Source organism: Montipora capricornis, chromosome 3 (genome assembly GCF_036669925.1).
Source record: "Montipora capricornis isolate CH-2021 chromosome 3, ASM3666992v2, whole genome shotgun sequence".
Lineage (NCBI taxonomy): Eukaryota > Metazoa > Cnidaria > Anthozoa > Scleractinia > Acroporidae > Montipora > Montipora capricornis.
This window is the reverse complement of record NC_090885.1, coordinates 59,111,276-59,136,275: the sequence shown is the minus strand read 5'-3', so window position 1 is coordinate 59,136,275 and position 25,000 is coordinate 59,111,276. Positions and strand designations below refer to the sequence as shown.

At 39.6% G+C, this 25,000-nt stretch overlaps 2 protein-coding genes across 4 annotated transcripts in view; one reads left to right on the top strand and one right to left on the bottom strand.

Annotated features, from left to right (window-relative positions):
• LOC138043507 (putative cytochrome P450 120) overlaps positions 1-7,895 on the bottom strand; it is a 16,959-nt gene extending 9,064 nt beyond the window's left edge. The window contains exons 1-5 of one of the 3 annotated variants that reach the window (XM_068889806.1): positions 7,757-7,895; positions 6,848-6,943; positions 4,894-4,957; positions 2,101-2,299; positions 681-1,022 (exon numbers count right to left, since the gene is read on the bottom strand). In XM_068889806.1, coding sequence (XP_068745907.1) covers positions 681-1,022; positions 2,101-2,290 — 532 coding nt within the window. In that variant the 5' untranslated portion in view covers positions 2,291-2,299; positions 4,894-4,957; positions 6,848-6,943; positions 7,757-7,895. Of the gene's footprint in view, positions 1-680; positions 1,023-2,100; positions 2,300-4,893; positions 6,809-6,847; positions 6,944-7,756 lie in introns of those variants that run through there. The other 2 variants (XM_068889807.1, XM_068889805.1) reach the window with 2 other exon arrangements.
• Positions 7,896-24,344: 16,449 nt separating this feature from the next.
• The window catches only part of LOC138040660 (zinc finger MYM-type protein 1-like), a 2,877-nt gene continuing 2,221 nt past the window's right edge, over positions 24,345-25,000 (top strand). The window contains exons 1-2 of the mRNA XM_068886344.1: positions 24,345-24,546; positions 24,937-25,000. The exon at positions 24,937-25,000 is cut by the window's right edge and continues 1,873 nt beyond it. Coding sequence (XP_068742445.1) covers positions 24,345-24,546; positions 24,937-25,000 — 266 coding nt within the window. The remainder of the gene's footprint in view (positions 24,547-24,936) is intronic.

Sequence of the window (25,000 nt, the reverse complement as noted above, 5' to 3'; positions counted from 1 at the left end):
AGTCTTCGAAAAGTATGTAAAGAATGGGAAAGTATGAAATCAATGGGAAACTGGTACCAATGTCGCAGCTGCAGACAACCCAAGCTAAAAAACTGAATTATGGTTTGTACAGTGACGACACCCTTTAAAGATTTGTATGGTATAAATTTTTGAATAATAATTGACTGTGTAATATTTATCACACAGAGTAAAAACATGCAAAGTGGGGTGCAATAAAGTAGTGCTTTCTGTCCTGTTGTGTACTACAGCTTTCAGCCATACAGTAATTTTGTCATAATTATCAATTTGTAAAAGCTGTTACACAATGGAAATCAAGCAAGGTATGAGACTACTGGTATTTCGTTGTGATTTTCTCACTTTTCATAAAAATTATTATCATTAATTTTAACTCATCTCTGTGGATCCAATACAAATCTTTGCAGTTGCTTCTAATGGCACACTGTTTAATTATTGAGCTTAATGCAAGGGTGCTGCCTAAATTTCTGAACGAGTAGCCCGAACGGGCGCCTAACTTATCACAAGGTGATTCATCCTCACTTGTACTTCTAGGCTCTTGAAAAAATGAGTTGGGCTACTAACTTTTAATGTTGGAAGCCTGAAGGGCTCCAGAAAACGTTTCTTAGGCAGGCAGCAGCCTTGTTAATGACCCTTGTGGGGCTTCTTGTGAAGCAAGAGCTTACCATGCCAATGAGTAATTGTTAGGTCAGTGATAGATGCTGCTTCTTCCTTTGCAGTTTCCACATCCAATCCCAAAAACAGGCTTAAACAAATTGATGTTGTAATCAGCTTAAACAGTTTATAAGGAATCACAACATCCTTGTCATTAATGCTTTTCAATAATCTTGAAGAAACTTCCTCCACTTGACCCATATATCTTGTGACCTCTTCAGGTTTGAAGACCTTGTGGAGAATATTCCTCAGTCGTAGAGCTTCATCGTCACTGTTAAATATCACTACATCACCAAATAAACTGTACATGTAACCAAGGTCTTTGTATCCCATGTCGAACAAATCAGCTTTCTCTGTAAAAGAAAACTTTACATAGTTTCTTGGTTTCCTGTGGATTAATGTCATAATTTTTCATAATTTGAAAGGCTATAGTATCACTGCTGTCATCGACAAGTTTAAGCTAGAGTTTCACAACAGGTACAAGGTCTTTTTTTCCATTAGCTCAATTGATTGACTACTGTGTAGGGGGAAGTCGTCGGTTTGAACCCTTGCCGGACCAACTCTCAGAAGAGGAGAAAGTGCTGCCATTGTAATTTCATGTACAAATGGCTAGACTTTCAAGTCTTCTCAGATAAGGACTACTGTAGGCACCATGTCACCAATCTTTGTTCAGGACCTCTGCATGCCGACAACAACGAACACACACGCACACACACACTCTTCCCAGAGAACAGGACATGGAGTTCCTCGTGTTGTAGTCTGTGCTTGTCTCATAAAGGGCACGCTATCATTTAGGGCTGTTGGTCAGTTTAATAGGTGACCCTCACCTCCTGGGTGGTGAAATTCAAATACACTACCTTAAAGCAAAATCTGCTCTTTTTGCTTGAAGACTTCCAATTCAATAATTATTTAGAGTCTGGCGTTGGACAGAGTAAAATCTACAAATGGCGGTTTTAGGAAGGGAAGATTAGCGATTATTGTAAAATTAATAGCTTTTACCCATAGATTTCTTAGTCATAATAATATTGTAAAATTAAAGCAGCTCCTTCTACATTTGATGTATTCACAGCTCACTAGAAGACCACTGTACTTGTAATGAATGTAATACTGTGGTTACATAAAGATACAATTTATGACAATGAAATGATGAATTTGACTTCAGCATTATAAATACATCATTTTTTGTCTTTTTACTGATAAATCTAATATTTATAATTGTTAATTTAACCCTTTCTTGAACAAAACCACCACTTATAGATTTTACTCTGTCTAACGCCAGACGATTTTAACAGTCCTTGGGGAACCACCTTAGGCAGCACTGGGTGCAATTAAAGGAAATTCAGCATTGTTTCAGACTCATGATATACAAAAAATGAACCTTTATTCCAAAACAATCTCATGTTCCAAAATGAGGGAAATGGTTGGTCATACCTTGCAAAATTTCCTTGACCCCTTGGTTTGAAGCCACGAAAGCGTGTGGTCGGTTTAGGGACCGCCCCTGAAACATCCTTGAGTTGAATGCCTTGACATTTCTTTGGATAAATCCAACCGGATCTCGAGCAAAATCTAGAGTCCTATCGCCAGTAACTGACCAACCAACTCGGCCAGGCAGGGAAGCCATTTCTACCAGCTACAGTTTGGTGGAGAGACAAATCAAATTATATTTAACAACCATTTACCGAAGTGGAGGTGGCTAGTGGTGGATATATACTGAGCCGCGAAGCGGCAAGGTAAATATCCATGACTAGTCACCGACACTGAGGTGAATAGTTGTTTTAGCATATACTAAAACAGTGAGATAATATTGCACAAAAAGATGATTTAAATTCATTTATTCCTGCAAAGATTACTAACAACATTTTTGGGAGCAAAGGATACCCGGAGTTTGAGTAGCCAATCATTGCAGGCGTTCAATGCTATCCACTGTTTTAGTATATACTAAAACTGGATATAAGATCATCCTTAAAGTGATATTACATGCAGTCCTCAAAAAGACTGTTTTTGGTGACAATAATCGACATTATTTTCAATAATCCAAGCAGCAGTCATCCTCTTAGTCAAGTGATTTGAACATAAAAACGTTTCCTTTTAAAGTGCTACTATAACCAAAAAATTAATATCTTCTTTTTCTTCAGATTTCAAAACTATTTTAATAAAACACTTAGTTGCCCAAGTTTTAAGCCTTGATTTGAAAAAGACACCTGTTTATTTTAACTGCAATTTTCCTCATAAACAATGGATAGCACTATCCACTGGATACATCAATGGAAAGTGATGGAAGAAAATTAATGGAATTGATTTTTTGATCACAGTAGCACAAGGAATTGACTCTTCCTTCAATATATGGTGCACAATCTATTGTAAGATACAACCTCACTTAAACTTGGGTGTATCAATACATTATACTTACGATGAATTGTAAAGAGAATGTTCAGATAAGTATGGTACACGTAATAATATAAAATTGTAAATACAACCATTAACAATACTGATGTCAAGCAGGGAGGGCTGGCATAGTGGTGAGAGACTACTCGCATTCCACCAATGTGTTCCACTGACTCAGCTTCATTAGTGCTCCAATTTTCCTCTCTCATCAAAAACTACAGTCAAACCTCTAATAAGTGGCCGTTTATTAACTAGTCACCCTCTTGACTATTGATTAAGCGGCCACCTATCAACTTCCCGAAATTTGCTTCCCATATTTACTGTAAATTTGACCTCATTAAGTGGGTCACACGGTCACCATTTGGATTCCCAAATGGCTAATTTTATTGTATTTTTTCACTTCTATTAAATAGTCACATTTTTAGATAACAATCAATAAAAGACATATTTTTGTCAGGAAGATAAGTGAAGTGTGTCCAGTTTCTTTCACAGCTCATCAAACGCAACCTAAACATTGTCTGGATATTAAATACATGTGTCTGTGGTGGGTTAACCCAAGCACACGTTGAATTCCCCTTTTACCAGTTTCTGTTGAAGCCAACCACAAGAAAAACTGTCACCTCAAACTGATACATGAAAGGAACCTCAAGGCCAAAGCCACTACCTCTGTTTACTCATTTCCCTTTGACTATGTCCTTTCCACCATTCGTAGGCCTCTTTAGAATCATCTTGTTTGTGACGTAAGGATAATTTTGTCAGTAAAGGAATTCCACATTACCATTTCGACCTTTTAAACTTGTGATAAACTAAAGATGTAATCTAAACACCTTAAAATAATGTGGCATAGCGGCCCCTTTAAGCTTCCTCACACAATCTGCCTTTGAAAACAAATTAAGTGATTTATTTAAGCAACAGAGGACATTTTCTGTGTTTCCATAGCCTCATCTAAACACAAGGGGGAGTTGGGAGAATTCGAGACATTTACGCAAACGTGAGACGCATTCGAGGGTTTGCATAACTGTCTCGAATTCTCCCAACTCCCCCGAGTGTTTACATGAGGCTATGGAAACATGGAAAAAAAGTCCTCTATTGCTTTTATAAAATATTTCTCAAAGATAATTCAACAAATGAAGGAAAATGCTGTTTTTTTAACTTCTTGATTGAAACAGATTTTCTGGACACACGCTCATATTTCCTACCAACCAATCAAAATGCGAGTCTGACAACACATAACCAATCAAAATTCATGTGATGTCACAGCCGTGTTCCATACTCTCATCTATACACAGCTATTGACCAATGAAAGTGCACATAATATCCTCATTATTTTATAACTACTATTATTTTACTGCATTGTACTAACTAAAATTAAAGCTTGCGTTTTTTGCCCAAGGGAAAATACCAGAAAAATTAACTTGTTCAAGCATGTTTTGGCATAGTCTCTTCACAATTTTCAGAATCCAATGGGAAACATTAATTTCTTGCTCAAAATTATGTACCTTAAGACAAAGACATCACTGACGTGCCAATGGTGTTAATCGAATGCCAAAGTTTTAAATAGTTAAGACATGCCATGAGAAAATTAGTATACAAATAACTTCCTCATGCGATCAGCGAGTTCCAATTTATATTAACTTTTACGCTACTTGTTAACAATGTGGAAGGCTTTAAATTATACCAAAGAGAAACGAATTCCCGAGAAATGGAAAACTAAACGTATAAACATGATTTTTAGACGCTTTAGATCGCTAGATTTCAGTCTTCGATAAAGGAAAGGCACATCGTATGATTGCAGGAAGTGTATACATGTATGAGAGGCACAATTCATGATTGACCTACCGGCGTTATTCACTGCTCGTGTGTCCTTTGATTATTGATGGCCCATGACAAAAGATCGCAACAACTGCCAAGACAAAACAAGTATAGTGTCCAAAAACACGCGTTCAAAATAGCGAAACTGGATCAAAAGACCAAACACATTTTCGATTCATCTGCCGATGGATAACCCGTGGCAATGACTTATTTATCGACGGAAGGAAGAACGTCAAATTAGCAGTCCAATCAAATGCCTCTTATTGGTAACTTTTCGACGAATACTTTGCATAACTTTAATATTTTATCCTCGTTTCAATGAACAGTTAACAATTAGCCGCCATATTTGAATGCAACCTGGCCAGCCGCATCTAGAATTTCTTCAAGAGTAGGGTGCGTCTTTCGCTTTTAAGCCTGTGGGAGGTAGACGGGCTTACGGCCGAAGTCGATGTTTCGCCCATTGTTGCAGACAGATACTACTTTTAAGGTTTTTCTATCATTTTACCGGACCCTCGGAGAATTGTTACCTTACAAACACATTTGGCGTTTAGCCAATCAAATTTTGAAAAAGCTAATTCGGGGGTAAGCGCGCTTAGTCGAAAGGCCAGAGAGAAAGTAAGCGCTTTTAATATTGGAAAGAGCGTGTTCGACACCTATTCATAATATAGGAAAATAACTTATTTTGCTGATTCATCGATCTTTGTTCTTGCTGCGGCATCGTCTGAAGAACGGGGCAAAAACAATACATGTATTCATATGCAAATAAGAGGTCGGGTATTCTTGCTGAATAGCTTCGTTAACTTTCCATTAACTGTTCAGGTAATATTCAATCTGAATGTGCTGGTGCACTATAGCCTTGAATTCAATTGTCCCTCTAAAAGATGTTTCGAGATAAGTTGCATGGAATATCATTGCACAATGAATCTCTTTGTTCGCTGACTGCCAATATAGCATCGATGACGTAACAAGTTCGTAATTCCCAATTAAGTTTCTGCCAATATGTTTCAAAAGTCTGTCATATGCGGCATATTTTGGGTCCAATATGAGCTCAATTTCACGTGTTTTGCCTTGCGAAGCGCATTGAAGTACTATCTGCCGGAACTCAATCTTCACCACTACAAGGAAATTGTTTTGTTTCGAAGCTCTAATAAGCTCTTACCTATACGATGTTATTTTATAAAACAGTTCCCACACCACGGGAATGATGTTTAGCGGGGTGTTTTCTACGATATCATTGTTTTATTGCTAATTCACAGTGTGGGTTATAGAGTGCGTTTTAACAAATATCATGAACGAAGGTTGACAATAAGAGACAAAAGCCGTTCATTTTACCGTTACCCATGAATATAAGAAGTCTATTAATAAGGGAATTTGAAGCTTTTTTTCATAACGATCGAACTTCCGCGATTATTCGGGGATCACGGACCGGTTATTGCGATTTTCTCTGCGTTTCCCGAGACTTCGTAAGGACCAGTATTTTAGTTTTACTGAAGACCAGCCTGCGTAGCAGGCGGTTTGGCGAATTTTCGAAGCTTCTCTCCACCGGGGTTGCCTTTCGAAAGTCTTTCGAGTGATTGTTTTGAAAATGGCCGCGCACAAAATCTGGTGCCCGTTTCTCGAAAGTCCCGAGACTTTTCAAGTTTTTTTCGGGTGTCATAATCCCCTCTTAAGAACGGAGAGAATTTAGGTCAACAAACTTCAATATCATTTTGCTTTTTGTTATCCTGAAAACAAGACCAGCTTACGAAAACAAGCTGAAGGCAGTTTCGGGCCCGAAAAGGTACCGGGACCGGTTCGAGAAACGTCGGAAGTCCCGATAACTTTTCGCACCCGAAAATTCATTTGTGGAACTACCAACCGATTGGTTTGGAAAGCGGGCTGCTGCGCAGGCCAACTGAAGCCAGAAAAGAAAAGGGCGAACGACAAAAACCTTTTTTTACCTAAAACTAAGTCATAATGATCTTTTGTAATGAAATCATACTTGCCGTCATTGTCTCCTGACGTGATACCTGTCGATGACTTAGTTTCACACAACCGATTAGTCCATAGTTCATTACGATCTGTATCCGGCACTTGCCTGCAGAAAAATAAAAACGATCCTCTGCACGGAACACTGTGTGGCTTCATTGTGTGCCTATCCCAACTGAAGTCCGCTGTGTAAGTAAAGCCCCCCTACCCTTCCCCCGACTATTAGCAGCGTGGACCTCTTGCTGTTTGAGAGCGAATAAGATTCGATCGGCTGAGACGGCAACGAGACAGGAGGAAAAACTCTCTTGCTGCACGCATTTCATTCATTTAATACTGGCTTTTTTGCTGTTTTCTGTAGAACATAATCGTTTATAAATGTCAAAATAGAGGGAGAATTCTGTGGGACACACGCGAAGACCTTTGGACCTGACCCTAGTTGTTCAAACAATGGATAGCGCGATCCGTCGGATAAATCACTATCCATCGTTTGAACAGCTGTGGCCTGCATGGTCATAGATCAGGAAAGGCAGTTTGTAAATGGATTGTAGAATATCAAAAAGCCAACTTTGCAGCACCTTTTGTAATAACGAAATTGATACACTGAATCTGACCGATCCCGCTGGCCAAACTACGCGCCGAAGTCATATTACAGAATGAGCAAAGAACTTGGAAAAAAAATGACGCGAAAGAGTAATCGGAATTTTTTTTGTTTAAATGCACGCAACGTCAAAAAGAGTGTTGCATTCGCGAAGATATCATTGCGTCATGCATTGCTTTTAACGTGCCAGCTAAAGCCTTATTGGATGTGGAAGCAAAGAGTTCTTTTGTTCCATTTGAGGAACAAAAAGATCTTTCGGTGAGAAAATCCTTTCACATCCGCAATTCCAATAAAAAAAAAACTCTTCTACGTTACCTCTAATACCTGATATCAAGGAAAAAATAGACGAAATAAAAGATCAATTCACCAGCTCCAAGATGACTTGATAGCTCAGTTGAAACATGGATGGTAAAGAGACTTGTCTTTACTATCCATGGTTGAAACGTGACGTCCTTTAAAGCGCAGTCACTCGCGGTCATTGGTTCCAGTGTCATATCATAGGCCTGGATATTTTCATGCAGCGTAGTATGAAGGGTAATGTTGGACAAAAATGTTTTTTGAACATGTCGCATGTTTTTGGGCCAAAGTACAATACAATTGGTCACTTTGAATGACATTGGTCTCACGTGCAATTGAATACAGCGGATTACATGTTTTCTGGTTAAAGTTCATTCTCTCGGTTTGCATGTTGATGGGCGAAGATGCGATTCAATTGAGCAGTCCTTATGTTTTCGGGCTTGAAGTAATTCATGACGTCGTTTGGCATGTTTATGGACCAACCACGTACTTCATTTCATTTGAACCGTTCACATGTTTTCGGCTGGTGCGATATCCTTGCCTTGACTTGTCAGCGTGACATTCCTTCAGAGGAGGGTACTTCATGCATGAGAATAATGTGACGTCCATGGAGAGTCCTCAGCCTTTTTGTAAGCGGTAGTCTTGCTTAGATTGCCCGGTATTTCATACATGGTACATCCCAATCTCGTACCCAGCGTCCTCGGGCTTTTTGGTCAGCGGGTGAGTTCTCTGGGATAATGCACTCCAATTTTCCCAGAAAACGTGCATCTACATCTACATCTACATGTCCCAGCACTCGGCAAAGTCCTATTGACTTGTGGCTGTTTTTGCTTAGGTAGCCTCATACGCCACAAGCCTTTTCAGAGACATTACGCCAAGCCGGCCTCTTCTGCTGGAAAGAGCATACTCACAGAGGACAGCCACAACACCGGGAACTTCATCCCCTACTCTTCTCGAATAGTGTGTGCGAGAACTTGTAAACATGGAAGATATTTGTGAGACGGGACCTACGGTTTATAGTCCTTATCCAAGAAGACTTGAGAGTCTAACCATTTAATTGAGGATGTAATTACAAAGGCAGCACTTTCTCCTCAGTTATTGAGTGTTAGTCCGGCTGGAGTCGAACTCACAACCTCCCGCATGGCAGTTCGGTGCTCAACCAACTGAGCCACCGGTGCGGGGTGGGTTCCGGTCTTATTGCGCATGCTTGAGTTTTAACGGAAACAGTACACTGTAGAAATGGCGGGTTGAAAGTGTTCGAGAAACAAAAATTTTAGAAGCTAAATATTTTGAGTAAGAGCCGATACAACGTAGATTAGATTTTAGTGGTGTACTGTACTATATTTCGGCTGGCCATTATCCCAGAGTCTTTCCGGGCGCTCACCAAAAAGCCAGAGGTCTCTAAGAACGAGATTGGGTACATCCATGACGTTGAAGAGCTAGCCTGGAGATGTCCGCAGATTTCATGTTGTGCTCAAACATTACAATTTACGTGAAGATGGAAGTTGCTTGATTAGAATATTTTAATTTATTTTTTATTTTTATTTTTCGATTCTCTTTCTTTTAGCAAGAAAGCCCTCGTTTATAGAGCTCCTATAAAGTCACGCAAGGAGAGTTCTTCTGGATCCACCCTAAAGGTTGGCTACTGAATGGTGGATTCAATTTTATTTCATGTTGAGTGGGTCATCGTTGTTCTCAATAAAGCATCATCGCTGTATGGTTTTGAAGATTTCATGTTTGAATTACTTTAAGCAGCTCGATCTTTGTTGGCTGAGCTATAAAATCAAGAACCACCCTAATTAAGGCTAACGAACCACAAGGATCTGGACTTGTGCAACTTGATTGATTTACAATGTATTCCTTCCTTTATTTGCTTATTCCGGGATTTCAAATTATTAAATTCATGAAATTCTTTTTAATATTGTAGTTGCGAATAAATAAATAAATCTGTATGGGATTTTATATTAGGAATTGTTTAGGCAGTTACGGAAGTAGGTGTCAAATATTAGTATGGCTTTTTACTCATAATTGCATACCTTGTCACATGAGTAAAGTTAGAATGATTGATTTTGATTGAGTGCCTGTGCCTGATAGGAACATTTTTTACTGGAGCTTTTAGAAGGTAAGACATCAATCTGCAGATTTGCTCAGGGAAAAAGCACAGGGAGCGGCTGCACGTATTAAGCATATTCAGGGAAAAAGTTGCTGCTGCTGCAGCTTTGCTCAGGAAAAAGGGGAACTGACGTGCACTCTGACGATTGGGCAGCATACCATCGTTTGACTGGGCTGCCTAACGTTAACGCACACCAAGTTGTGGTCCATGCGCACGATTTCGTGGATCCTCGTACAGGCGTGCACACGCAAGAAGTGGAATCTGCCTGGAGCCAACTTAAACTGGGCCGAAATAGAAGAAAGGGTCTGCGAAGAGAAGATCTCCAATCCTATTTGGACGAGAGAATGCATGTGGCGACAGTGGAGAGGCGGTAGTCAAGATGTGATAATGCGTAATTTCTTAGCAATTTTGCCTTTGCAATTTCCTGCACACAAAAAATATGACTTTCTATATGCAAGCGCTTTTCATCCAATTTGAAATCATATAGGTTTCTGTTTTTGGGCCATCAAGGCCTAATTAACAATTTTATGTTTCGCCACACAACAAAATAATTATAAGAAAAGAAATGAACTTATAAGTTGACCAGATAATAAAATAAATTACTAACTAACACACATTGACAAAGACATAATTGAAATGGCAAGGGGGCCTCCAGAAACCACTGGGCTTATACGAGGGAAGCCTCCTTACTAAACGGGACGCATGCATTATATCGATGGAAAAAAGTGACTACGACTATATTGTAATTACGTCTATCGATTAAATAAAAAATGGTGTAGTCGTCTTTTAAGACAAAAAAGAAGTTTCAGATTGCTTAATATCATTTGGTAGCGAATTCCAAAGTTTTGGACCTTGAAAAAGTATAGAAAAGAATTTAGCGTTAGTTCGACAAAACTGAGGACGGAAATCTGTACCCCTTCTGGTGTTATAAGAGTGCACGAGATTATTAGTAACAAATAAATTGAGAAATGACGGCGGTAATAGGCGATGATGATAAGAAAACATGAACTTAGCAACATCAAAACAATTAAGCTTAAAAATATCTAAGATTTTCAGTTTAGAAAATAACGGAGTAGTATGAGCTCGATAAGTAGACGACCAAGCAATGTTGCAGTAAGTTAAATAGGGGTAGACTAAAGAAAAATACAAGGATAATTTGGTTCTCGTAGATAAATAAAAGGACGCTCAAGAAATTATACCTATGGACTTAGACAGAGATTTGCCGTTTGCTCGGACGATTCTCGTTCACCGAGAAGGGGCATTCCAGTGACTTTGATGTTGTACTGTTAACTGTACGATTCCATGTGTTCAATGGCCTTAGAAATATCTTCGCATCGTCTACTAATCAGATCGACCCTGAATTTTACCAACTTAAATTCCTTCAGGAAATCATCGTTCTTGTCACTGACAAATTCAAATGCGAATTGTTTATCCGGCGGCAAATCATGGCGTCCATCTTGTCGAGATTCTTCATTCGCTTTTGAAGTTGTCTTCAGCAGTTCAGAAGACAACTTATCCAACTTTTCCGTCAATTTAAAAACTTCATCTCTAAGTTCCTGGTTTTCTTTCTTTAACCGTTTAGTTGACATCCTATCGCAGGTTTACACAGTTTTAAACCACGCGTTTGCAGATCTAACTGCATGCGTTCCGGGCTTTCTCAATAACAATAAAACACAAAAAGCGGAGAGAGAAGAGATGAGCAGTTAAAAGCCTGTTAAAGAAGTTAAAGCTTTAGTTAAGTCTTAAATAGATCTACAGGTAAGATCAGTTTTTTCTCTTCCTCGTTTCAAGAAAATCCTCGTTTGGTTACTGTCAAAATTATAACGCTTACGTTAGAAAATATATGAGACTAGTATTTAATTCCCTATAAACTGCAATTGGTTTATCATATAACCTAACGCTATTTGTGTTTTATTTCCTTGTTCAATTTCATCGTTGGTCAAAACATGATACTTTACGGCTTTTGTGTTTGAACATAACACGTCTTTTGATCAATGTAGATAAAAATGTAATCGTTTTAATCTTGTATGTATAATTGTCTATATTATGCATTTAAGTTTTATTTATTGACCTGAGAAGAGTGCACCACTTCAAGATCGCGCGAATTCAATTTGAAAACACAAGTGAAGAAATTCAATTACCTCTTTATTAGGCCCATCTTAAAATCACAGGGTTTTTTGGCCAATATTAACATTTGTATATCCATGAAATTTTATAGGTTGCTATTATTTCATTTGCCATCTTGCTTCATTTAAGAGATGATGCGATTTAAAACCAAAAAATGGTACGATTCGTGAATGAACCGTACTTTTTAGAGCCGATCAGATTGCAGTGCTATTGTTCTATCAAATCTTGCCGATGTATACGGACTTCCAAACATACTAGAATCACTGATAAGTCCTCGACCCTGATTGGTCCTATATTTACAAACACTCCAGATAGGGTTGTCTGTTCAGGGGTGTCACACATTGGTATCACTGATCACAGCTCGGGTTTTGCAAAGTTTCCATACAACACAAAATGGCCACGCGACCGTCAAATATAGGAAATTTAAGAATTCCGACTCTACCAGCTTTCGCCATGATACTTCTCAACAAAACTGGAGTAACATTGAAAGCTGTACTGATCCAAATTCAATGTGGGCGGCATGGAAACAATTATTCCTTGAATGCGTTAACAAGCACGCACCACTTTGTGAAAAGCGTACTCTTGCAATAAAATCGCCTTGGATAACGCCCCATTTAAGGAAAAGAATGCATAACAGAGACATTCTTAAACTGAAGGCATCACGCTCTATGATTCAAATGACTGGCTAGCCTTTAAACGCTGCCGTAATTCAGTCAATATCGAAATTAAGCAAACCAAAGAATCGTACTATAAAAACGTACTTCATGCAAATGAAGATGACTCTCGCCAGACCTGGAGAATTATAAATGAGCTCACGTCCGGGAAATATGGGCAGCCGTCACCGCCAAAAATACAAGCCTAGTTAATGGTTAAGAATAAACTGGAATGGTTTAATTGTCCTTTGTAGAACGGTTTATCAGAATTTGAAAAGATGTATTTAAAACACAAATGGACAAGTCACCTTTAGTGAAATGAAATAAACAAACAATAAATGGTTTAGGCAATTCAGAAACTGTGTAGATACCCTTGGTGAATTGATTCAGTGAAAACACGAGTGGTTAAGTGTTCAATGAAATGGATCAGTCACTTTATGCAATCATCGCAGTTAACACAGAATTGGTCAGTGCCAAAGACCACCGGTGTAATGATCCTTGTCAAAATGACAAAGTCAAGACTTGAATGGATCAGCGTACTTTGACATGATATGCAGTGAAACGGCAAACGGTCCAGCTTACCGTACATTGGTTCAGTGATGTGACAAACGGTTCAGAGTAGTTTGAAATGGCTTATTTTATCTGCAAATGGTTAATCGTGAACCGCAATGGTCTAGCATAACATTGATCGGTTTACCATAATGTCAAACGATTTAGCGTTACCCCAAATGGCTTAGCGTGACGACAAATGGTTTAGTAGAAAGTGAAATGGTTTAGTGTTGCAGCAAATGGTTTGCGCCGGAACCGCCAAAAATACAAAAGTGAAATGGACAAGTCAAGATTGAAATGGAATAGTCAATGTGGGGTCTTACGTCACAACCCATACGTCATTCAGATAAATATTGGCGCGAATTTGCCCCAACGAGGTTCGTACCGCGAAGTGCACAAGTCGGATCGGGAACAGGTTATTTCTACCAGTACCGCCTCGTTTACTCGACTCAGTGATCCTTATTCCGATAACAATCCTTCTTTGTTTTTGCCTAGTTTAGCTGGATTGGTAATTTTTCTACTCTGATCATTTTGCCGTGATATCGGCAAGTTATACACATGAATGTGGATCAAAGCAAAGTAAGCACAGGAGGCATGGGCAGGCCGTGTGTCTTCAACTGTACGCTAGTTAGCCACTGACAATCAGTTTCCGGCTGAAAATGTGAGTTTCTGTAGAAACCTGAGCATATTTCTCTATCGTTTCAAGCCTTTCCTTGAACCTCTGAGTTAAAGTTAAATACACTTGCTACCCCGTTACTCATAAACCGGCTCCATGTCTTAAAACAATCAATCGCCTTATCACGAATGCTCTGTTTCAAAGTGTCAGGTGGCTGTCCCGTAAAACGATACCTCTTAACAGTATTTTGTCAATTCTTTTGTTTCAGGTTACAATTTTTATCTTCAGTTCCATAAATTCTAATAACAAAGGATTAATCATGGTAGGGTTTTTTTCCCCTCTGCATTTTAAATACCCTTCAATAGCCAGTTAGAACATGAAGAAGGTGAAAGAGGATAAAAGAAGAATTGCAAAGTGAAACTCCTGAACACGGCTTCATAACGACACTAAAAGATTGGTATCGTTGAAAACCGCTGCGCGTTTCTACATAAAGCAAAATTGCTCATAACAATCAGCAATGCAGACATGTCAAGGGGCATCTACTTAGGTCAAACACTCAGATGGAATTGAAAGAAGCAGAAAGAAACACTATGAGACCCTCCTTAAAATTCCTGTCAGCGTTATCTACCCGCGAAAACGGCAGTGGTTTTCAACGATACCAATCTTTTAGTGTCGTTATGGACGTTATCTTACCTTTATTAGAATTTATGGAATTGAAGATAAAAATTGTAACCTGAAACAAAAGAATTGACAAAAATACTGTTTAAGAGGCATCGTTTTACGGGACAGCTACCTGACACTTTGAAACAGAGCATTCGTGATAAGGCGATTGATTGTTTTAAGACATGGAAGCTGTTTATGAGTAACGGGTAGCAAGTGTATTTAACTTTAACTCAGAGGTTCAAGGAAAGGCTTGAAACGATAGAGAAATATGCTCAGGTTTCTACGGAAACTCACATTTTCAGCCGGAAACTGATTGTCAGTGGCTAACTAGCGTACAGTTGAAGACACACGGCCTGCCCATTTCTCCTGTGCTTACTTTGCTTTGATCCACATTCATGTGTATAACTTGCCGATATCACGGCAAAATGATCAGAGTAGAAAAATTACCAATCCAGCTAAACTAGGCAAAAACAAAGAAGGATTGTTATCGGAATAAGGATCACTGAGTCGAGTAAACGAGGCGGTACTGGTAGAAATAACCTGTTCCCGATCCGACTTGTGCACTTCGCGGTACGAACCTCGTTGGGGCAAATTCGCGCCAATATTTATCTGAATGACGTATGGGTTGTGACGTAAGACCCCACATTGACTATTCCATTTCAATCTTGACTTGTCCATTTCACTTTTGTATTTTTGGCGGTTCCGGCGCAAACCATTTGCTGCAACACTAAACCATTTCACTTTCTACTAAACCATTTGTCGTCACGCTAAGCCATTTGGGGTAACGCTAAATCGTTTGACATTATGGTAAACCGATCAATGTTATGCTAGACCATTGCGGTTCACGATTAACCATTTGCAGATAAAATAAGCCATTTCAAACTACTCTGAACCGTTTGTCACATCACTGAACCAATGTACGGTAAGCTGGACCGTTTGCCGTTTCACTGCATATCATGTCAAAGCACGCTGATCCATTCAAGTCTTGACTTTGTCATTTTGACAAGGATCATTACACCGGTGGTCTTTGGCACTGACCAATTCTGTGTTAACTGCGATGATTGCATAAAGTGACTGATCCATTTCATTGAACACTTAACCACTCGTGTTTTCACTGAATCAATTCACCAAGGGTATCTACACAGTTTCTGAATTGTCTAAACCATTTATTGTTTGTTTATTTCATTTCACTAAAGGTGACTTGTCCATTTGTGTTTTAAATACATCTTTTCAAATTCTGATAAACCGTTCTACAAAGGACAATTAAACCATTCCGGTTTATTCTTAACCATTAACTAGGCTTGTATTTTTGGCGGTGACGGCTGCCCATAGGGAAAACTACTAATTGTTGCAAACAATGGCAAGGCCATTGCGATTCTCTAAAGCTGGCCGATTCTTTCAATTCTCATTTTTCTTCTATTGGAACTAAACTCGCTAGTGAGATCAATTCTGATAATGGCGCTTCACATCTAAAGTATATTACGAGAACCGATAGCAGTTTTGAGTTGAGAGAAACTAATTATTCTTAAGTATTTTCGCTCCTATCTAAACTTTGTAAATCCAAGGCAACAGGCCTAGATTTTTTTTCTGCAAGACTCCTTCGGGAAAGCGCTGATTTAATTGCTGGTTCCTTGTGTTCTATTTTTAATTTTTCAATTAAATCAGGCGTTTTCCCTCAGGAATGGAAGTGCGCCAAAGTTATCCCGCTTTTTAAAGCGGGTGATCATTCTGACCTGAATAATTATAGACCATTTTCTATTATCCCTGTTGTAGCTAAAGTCTTCGAGCGTATCATTTACGATCAGATTTACTATTATTTAATTGTAAATAATATAATAACCAGTCATCAGTCGGGTTTTCGTTTGCTCCATTCGACCGTCACTGCCCTGTTAGAAGCCACCAAGAGAAAATGAGGGGACAGAGAGGGAGGCTCAGGGCGTTGGCCGGGATATGTTATGTCCACGAAAGTTATTTTTAGACGAGCGGAGGTCTTTGTTCTAGCGGAAGTCTGTCTTCCGAGACGTCCGCATGCAGTCTTGCCTCGCTCTCAGGTTCTTAGTGAAAAGAGAAAATGGCGGCGCACGTGGAAGGCTGATGAATATTTATTTTCTTTCAAACATCATACCGAGGTTGGCCTGCATGCGGACGTCTCGGACAACAGACTTCCGCTAGAACAAAGACTTCCGCCCGTCTAAAAATAACTTTCGTGGACATGACATATCCCAAGGGCTGGACCGGAAGCCCCCCTCTCTGTCCCCTCATTTTCTCTTGAAGCCACTGATAATTGGGCCTACAACATTGACAGGGGTAGGGTGAACGCGGTGGTCTTTCTTGATCTTAAAAAGGCGTTCGGTACCGTTGACCACGTAATTCTGTTGTCTAAACTCTTTGAATATGGCATTGGTGGTATCGCACACGACTGGTTTAAATCTTATCTAGAAAATCGTAACCAGAAATGCTCTGTGAATGGTTCGCTCTCAGACAGTGAATTTCGTACTAGTGGTATTCCACATGGAACTATATTAGGGCCATTGTTATTTATTCTCTGTATAAATGATCTCCCTAATTGCCTTTCTAACGCTTTTGCACGTATGTATGCCGACGATACTCACTTGACCTTTGCCTGCAACAACATTGAAACTATCAATGATGTTACGAATCACGACCTAAGTAACGTCAATAAATGGCTCGTTGCAAATAAATTGACTCTAAATTCATCTAAAAGCGAGTTTATGTTAGTTGGGTCGCGGCAAAGGATAGGTACGTATAATACATCCCCTAATCTCACGATCGATGGTAACGCTATAAAGCAAGTAATTATAAAATGTGTAAAATCGTTGGGAGTGCATATAGACGATAATCTTTCATGGAATTTCCACATAAATGAGATATCTAAGAAAATTGCATCTGGCATTGGAGCCCTGAAGCGCTGTCGGCCCTTTGTTCCTCAGACTACGCTGCAGTCTATTTACAGCGCCTTGATTCAACCTCATTTTTGTGCAACAATTTTGGAGGAGTTTGGAGGAAGCTATCGGGATGCCTATGAGAGGGGTTGGGAGAATATGACATGAGACCATCTGGTTGTCTCTCTTACCGGTTTCATTGGCTATGAAAATCCCTCGTGTTGGAGTGCATGTAATATCTTGAAAACAACTTTTACAAGACACACTTCAGGACTAACGTGGGAAAGCAAAACAGTGGTTGACTGAACAATTCACATATTAAAATTAATTTTATTTCAATTATTCAACTACACTCTAGTGACTAAGTTTCCCTTTTTTCTTTTGTTTTGCCGCTGCCGTTGTTGTCTTACGTGTTATGGTGTATCATATCTGTATATAGATGATTTGATTTCGTCGTGTCATATAGCATGTCTATAGGACCTCCGAAATTACTTACAAAGAGCTACCTGCTAGCTCAGTTGAAAATCTCACGTATCGCGCATGATAATAATCAGTAATAATAATAATAATAATAATAATAATAATAATAATAATAATAATAATAATAATAATAATAATAATAATAATAATAATAATAGAGGGTTATCATTGGCGCTTAGTGAACAGATAAACAGACCACTGTGAAACTATCGGGTTATAGTATCTGGTCCTCGGACGAGAAAAGAACTTCCTTCAACTGAAGCAGGTCATTTTTTCCCAGGGCTCCCGGTTGACCAGTGTACTGGATAGATAATCTTCGGTGAAATGTGATCAAAGAGCAAATGTAATCCCGTGGGAATTTCGTGCTGAAAGCAAGCCACCATTTTAAAAGTGTTCATTAGGGTCTAGTAAACATGAACGGTTTTGGTGGTAAATCTGCAACTTGCTACGACCGGTTTAAGCAGGGTTGAAAATCGGGCGTACATGAGCAAACATGAAAACGAAGCTGGTACATTGCATTGATTATTTAGTGACAACTGCTGAGTATGAAGTGATCACGTGATTTTCTAACATGAAAACGAGGCTGGAATAGAATATTACATATTACTGTGTTTAATATTTGCAAAGGATTGTCAAACGTACTCAAAATTGGCAGAAATTATTTGTCTAAGGACCCTTACCTTATCTAATTTAACGCATCATCATCATCCTCTTGTTCCTCAATATCGCTGATATCATCATCATCATCATCATCACATTCGCCTGGTTGATTCTCACATTTATCATCATCTTCGAGACAGCTGCAGAGGTCCGTGCATGGTAATCCTGCCTTGCGGCACTGACAGTGATTCGTCGAGCATCGTTCCGTTGCACATTTGCACTTCACAAGCTGTATTATAGCCTCGGGAGCGGGTGAAAGAGTTGTCATGACGGCGATCCACTCATCATTTTCCATTGTCCAACCATACCTCGTGGTGACGGTAAAACAGGATTAGGTACACGTTCATTGTTCCAAACCATCAACTGGCAGTGTGCTCGTAGTATGGCTTGGTGCAGAGCTGCCTTAGTTTGTGGTAATCTGTCTGATTCAGCTTGTCTCTTCTTAAACAACGACCACCTGAGCTCTTTGACAGGTTTAATTGTGGCTTTTGGCTGGTACAGCTGGCAGACGAATTGCTTAATCCCATCAAGGGTTTCTTCGTCGGGTTTTTCATCTTTACCCAGATTGGCTGAGGATCTAAGGATCGACTCATTGTCCTCTTCAAATTCTTTCCAGCAAGTCGGTTTCCCTTTTCCTGGAAAACTGCCCGTGTTATTAGCCCTGTTAAGGCATGGAATGCTGGTAGTGCAGCTGTCTTGGCTGGTCCAAGTGCTTCTACAATTGGTTGCAACTTGATTGTTCGGCGAGTTGTTGCTGATCCAGTCACAAAACTTGTATTTGGGCACATCTGTTGATAGCGTCTGATAGCTAGCACTAAAACAGCGGTGTCTGGAGAATAGATTGAAAGTTCCGTAGCACCGTCAGCTATAGCGTCTAGCGAATGGAGGATAATCTTTGTGTCCGCTTCTTTGTGGGCGCTCTGCAAATGGCTCACGTCCTTTTATGTCAATTTACACACTGTCGCCCACACCACAACGACCTTCTTCCCTGTAGCCTCACCTCTCTCCATGACCTTCTGGGCCTGAAAAGCGGTTAGCTCTGCTTAGGTCTTGGTGTGGGATATGAGTTCAAGGTGACTTTAGCGATATGAGTTGAATCCGTGATATGGTACTGAGTGGGTTCTTGAGTGCCTTGTCGCTTGCTCCGAGTAGCAGACTTAAGCGAAGACAGAACATCATACCTATAAAAAATCAAACGGATCTGCTAGGTGTTATTGTATTTGATGAAAAGACGGGCGATGAAATGTCTTTGCAAGCCTTGATCCAGTCTGGCTTATCTAACAATTGGACCTCTGCCATGCTATCAAGGATTGCGACTGTGACATCGCTACTGCCTATGGAACTCATACTTGACTCTCCACTTTGTTTCTCAAGGATGTGCATCAACGTGCTTTTGCAGGAGCAATGCATCATTGTCCCATCTGAAGCAAACAGGGACCTTGGAACTACCGTGAACTCATAGAGACCGATAACCTCTTTGATATCAATATCTGGGCGACTCTTGCAAACCATCATTAGCCGCGCAAACAGAGGCCTGTCCTCTTTAAAGTGCCCATAACGTAAAAAAGTTTTATTTTCCTATTTGGAAGTCCATATTAAAAAATGAACTTTGGCGAAAGAATTTTCAATTCCAGCGAGAGGCGAATTTTCTACGATTTTTTCAATCCTACTTTTATTTGGTACACCCATTCCGCTGGTCAGGACTTCACGGGCTCGCTGTGACGTAGATTCAGGAATGCTATGTTGGCGTAGGTCTTATCTTTTCTTACTAATCAACGCCAAGGTATCGCTCAGCGATCGTTTTTGGTATTTTTCAGTAAACAAAAAAATCAATCATGCCTATATTTATCATCAAGGATAGTGCCTCTGAATCCGGAAGTGAATAAACTGGCGATTTAAAAAAAAAGAATTTGAGGCGAGTAGTTGCAGTCTCGACGAGTCAGCCAGGGCTAGCACTGAAACCCAGAACTACACGGAACCCTACGTGGAAGAACCATTAGCAGACGAGGGATGGCTAAAAAATTGCAAAAAAGAACAAGAAGATAAGGAAGGTCTCGCGAGGGAATTAAATCAACGCCTATATGTGTGTTCCTGTAATCGAATTTTGTCAGTCTTCAACGATCTTTTCATTTTGCTGTCCAAAAAATACTAGAAGTCATCGTCTTTGAAGTGAATCTAGCAAAATGACGAAGTTTTATCGGGACAGTTCTTTCTTTCCGCCAAGACAAAATCTACGGCTATTTTTTCCTTCTTTTTTGGGCTATTGCGTTTTCCGAGTCGGGAAAAGTATTCCCATGTATACTTTTTCTTTTTTCAGGATCAGCTGTGTTGTTACATCGAGCGGTAACGAATCTTTCAGCTATTTTTTCACATCAACTTTCAAATCCTCATGTTCTCTAATCACGTGTTCCTGAATCTACGTCATAAGTTGAGAGAAGACTTGAGTGAGTGGTGTGCCAAAATGGCGGGCAATTTGAATGCCATTAGAAAATCGTAGAAAATTCACCTCTCGTTCGAATCGAAAAATTCTTTCCCAACAGTTAATTTTTCGATATGGACTTTCAAATAGGAAAATGAAAATTTTCACGTTATGGGCACTTTAAGCTCCACCGTACTGTCTTAACTTTGATCACCTTCCCATTTTTTTTTTCATGTCTGTAAGTTACGCTTCATCACAGCCCAGAGATTTATCTTACCATATTTGACTCTATCTTCTACTCAAGTGTATTAAGGCTTGACCAGCCTAATTATTATGCATATTTTTATTTGAAGGGAAGGCATGAAGGACCTATGAAACTTGGCAGGCAGTTAGTTATCGGTATTGTTATAACTTTTCCAAAATATCCCGTACCACATTCTTGTCACGTGACCCGAAATCAACTTATAACAGTTATATTTTTTACTCAAAAATGGGGAACATTCAGCTACATTATATCAATCTTGTTTCTTGATTATTCGATGACCCCTTCTAAGGGCTTTGTCATGCCGCCTTTTAATCATGTCCACATGTTAAGAGTAATGAACAATTGAGGAAAATAGGTCACGTGACATGATAAACATCCAAATATCTTAAAAGGTAAATACGGAGTACCACATTAAAAGGCGGCATTCGATACGCACAGTTGTACTAAACGTGTTAATGCCAAACGTTTTCAACATTTTGAAGTATAAATGTTCCCCATTTTTGAATAAAGGATATAAACGTTATAAGTTGTTTTAGGGTCACGTGACCAAAATGCGACGCAAAATATTTTGGCGAATCAATAACAGCACCGATAAAAAACTTTCTGCTAAGTTTCATAGACATTGGACAAACGCTTTACTTCAAATAAAAATATGCATAATAATTAGATTGGTCAAGCCTTAATACACTTGAGTACAAACGAGCTGAACAACTTTTGCCCTATTTCAACCTGCTGAACCAGATCTTTCTTCGTTTTTTCGCACACAGCTTTCTTCGTGACTCGATTATAAAGGTCGGTATTTGATCCAGCGTTATCACCAAGTGAAAAGGGGTCAGTGTAGGTCTTGATTGTCTGCGTCAGTTGATGGATGGCTTTGTTCTCTCATTGGTCGTAATAGCAGGAGAGAAGTCATGGTGGTGTTCTTTGGAATCTGTAGTCAGGCCTGTCATAGATTTGGCCTCTGTTGCTAGTCTTGCTAGTTCTGGATCAATAACTTTCTAATAAAGGAAAAACTTTGTCCGTGCGCTGAGATTCAGCGTGATCCCGACTAGTCCACCGGACACTTTCATGGAGCGGTTTAGATGTTCTAGAGCGTTGTCGCCTCCTACCGTACGAAATGGAACTTCCTGGTTCTTGTTTACTACCCAGTTGCCGTTGGTGAACTCTTCGTATAAGCGGGGGTCTGTGTCCTTCAGGGATGCCATCTCGGCCAGATAGACAGGGATCATTCTTGCGTAATTAATCTTGTCATGAGCAAAGAAGTACTTGGTGAATACTTCTAGGGAAGAAAGATGTACGCAAACTGCCAGTTTCCAGTGCGCACAGCCTTGATGAAGGAGAACATCTCCATAAACATCCTCGTATAGTGGCGTGTTACTACAAACAACAGACTGCTGTTGTTCTGAGTGTGGTACTCAGACATTTCGTGATGACTTCAGATGAATTAATAACATCAATGAATCGTTGATGTGCGCTCTCGATTCTCTCATTTACACCCTCTCTGCACTTGTCACTGAGTTCCCTTGATAACTGCTCAAGACTGTCGTAGGGGTGGCTCATTCTTTAGAAACCCTTCTAAGTATAGTCTAAAGAAGGCTTGGAGAGACATCAAGTGCGGTTCTTCTCCCCTTCTTGCTTTCCCTAAAGAATCTGTTTGACAGTGCTCGATCCATATAGTTCAGCCTCTTGCCAACTCAAGTCGATTCTACCACTTTCTATGTAAGCTCCAATCTTCTTAAGCACTGCCATGACGATATGCAATTCACCAGGGCGCAAGACGAGATGGTTCAGGTCTTTTCGAGCCATTTGAAGCTTTTTAGCTGGGAGATATAGTCCCATGTCGAGAGAGATAACAGTTTCCTTTCATCACCAACCACTGCCGTCGAAATGACTTGAGCCCTCATAAGAACTGTCAGTAATGTATTCCACTCGTGGGCAGGATGTGCCGACAATGGCGGTGCACCAACACGTGTCAGAGGTAGCGCTTCGTTGACTAACGAATGGTACGCAGACCACATGGCCAACTTACGAATATCTGCCAAGTTTTGTGGCTTAATTGAGGATGTTATAAGTAATTTAAGGTACCGGCCTCGTTTTCATGTTGGCTCATATACGTCCGATTTTCAACCCTCCTTAAAACCCGTCCTAGCAAGTTGCAGAGTTGCCACCAAAAATTTTCATGTTTACTAGACCCTAATGAACACTTTTAGACAGGTGGCTTGCTTTCAGCACGAAATTCCCACGGGACTTAATTTTACGACATTTGCTCCCGGATTAAATGTTCTGCCCACATCATGCTTTAAAAACTTGGGACGAAGTCGACAAGCGCTATTAATACCGTAGTTCATTCCTTCGAAAACAAAGCACCCATTGAGAATCCCGGAGCAAAACAGACAATTAGGTTTTTAGTAAAGGGTAGTATTATGGTATATCGCACACTTTTTGTTTAGTGATCATGAAAAAAATACGAGCAAACAATTCTTGGTCTTGGTCCAGTTCTTGATCCAATCAAACCAAGAGAAAGTGAATGAATCGCATCACCTGGCTCCGCGAGCACTTGTAAAAGACTAGAAAACAGTTTTAAAACAGGACTCTATTTGATGAAAAACTTGAACCTTCGTACCGACTTCATTACTATAGACGACTTTCAGAACGAAATCGATGTTATCATTATGCAAATAAGTGGCGGGGTATTCATCAGGTAAGCTATACTTTTTTCTATTTTTTACTTTTCTTTCTGCACTTTCATTGGAACAAATTTTATTCTTACTAATATCTTTATTTGCAGGGCCGTAGCTAGCATGAGGCAAGACGAGGCAATTGCCTCGTCTTGATTTTGATTTTGTTTTTTTAAAGAAACGTTAAATTGAGGAAAAAATTCCCAGAAAAAAAAAAAATATGTTACAGATTAAACCTGCTAATATAAGGTGGATGGATTGAGAAAAAAAGCACTTAATTGAGGTTAATTCGTTTCATGTGAACTGTGCGGAGCGGGCTATTACGGAGATGTATCGTGACATAACCTTGGCAGACTGCGTGACAGGATAAGATTTCACATACGGGGCATTAGTTTTCCATTCAGTTGTACCCGCCGGCGGGAAAAGCTGTCGTCGGCTGGAAAAATCTCTAGTTAAATTCACTGCACTGCTCATGAATGCATGATCAAAATGTCGAGACAAAAAGCAATTACTGCTGTCTTCTGTGAAAAATATGGCGATCATGTACAGCATAATCAGGGCACATCTTCAGAAAGTGTAAATTTAGCGGCATCAGCTGAGCCAGTAGATTTGGATGAAGATTATTCCATTCAGACCGCAGATGCTGAGCCAACGTTAGCAAAGAGACGAAAGCTTATTAAAGACCATCAAGGTAATAGCATTGTTAAAATTCAATTTAAATTTATTATTTGACCTAGCTGCTCACTTACTTTGGGTAATTCGCATGACTTTTATAAATTTAACATTGTAGCCCTCGACCGGCTTATTTTTATTTTTGTTTCGAGTCAATTCACTCTGATTCCTCAGAAAAACATCACACTGAAGGAATTTCTGAGTTTATCTTGCTGAACTACCAAGTATCTTCGTCAGTGACAGTGATCTTTTAAATCAATTCCTACCCACCCCCACCCCCCAAAAGAAAAGTGAACAATAAGGATAGAAAGTAGCTATTTCTGCACAAAATAGATTATTTTAAACAAATTTTAGACGCTGTAAAAGTTGTAGATTAAATTGTCTCTGATTATTTCATTTCATTTTTCAGAATCGTTATCTGTTGATGTAGCCAAGTACGTTAACGATCGTGAGAAGCTAACAAATGAAGAAAA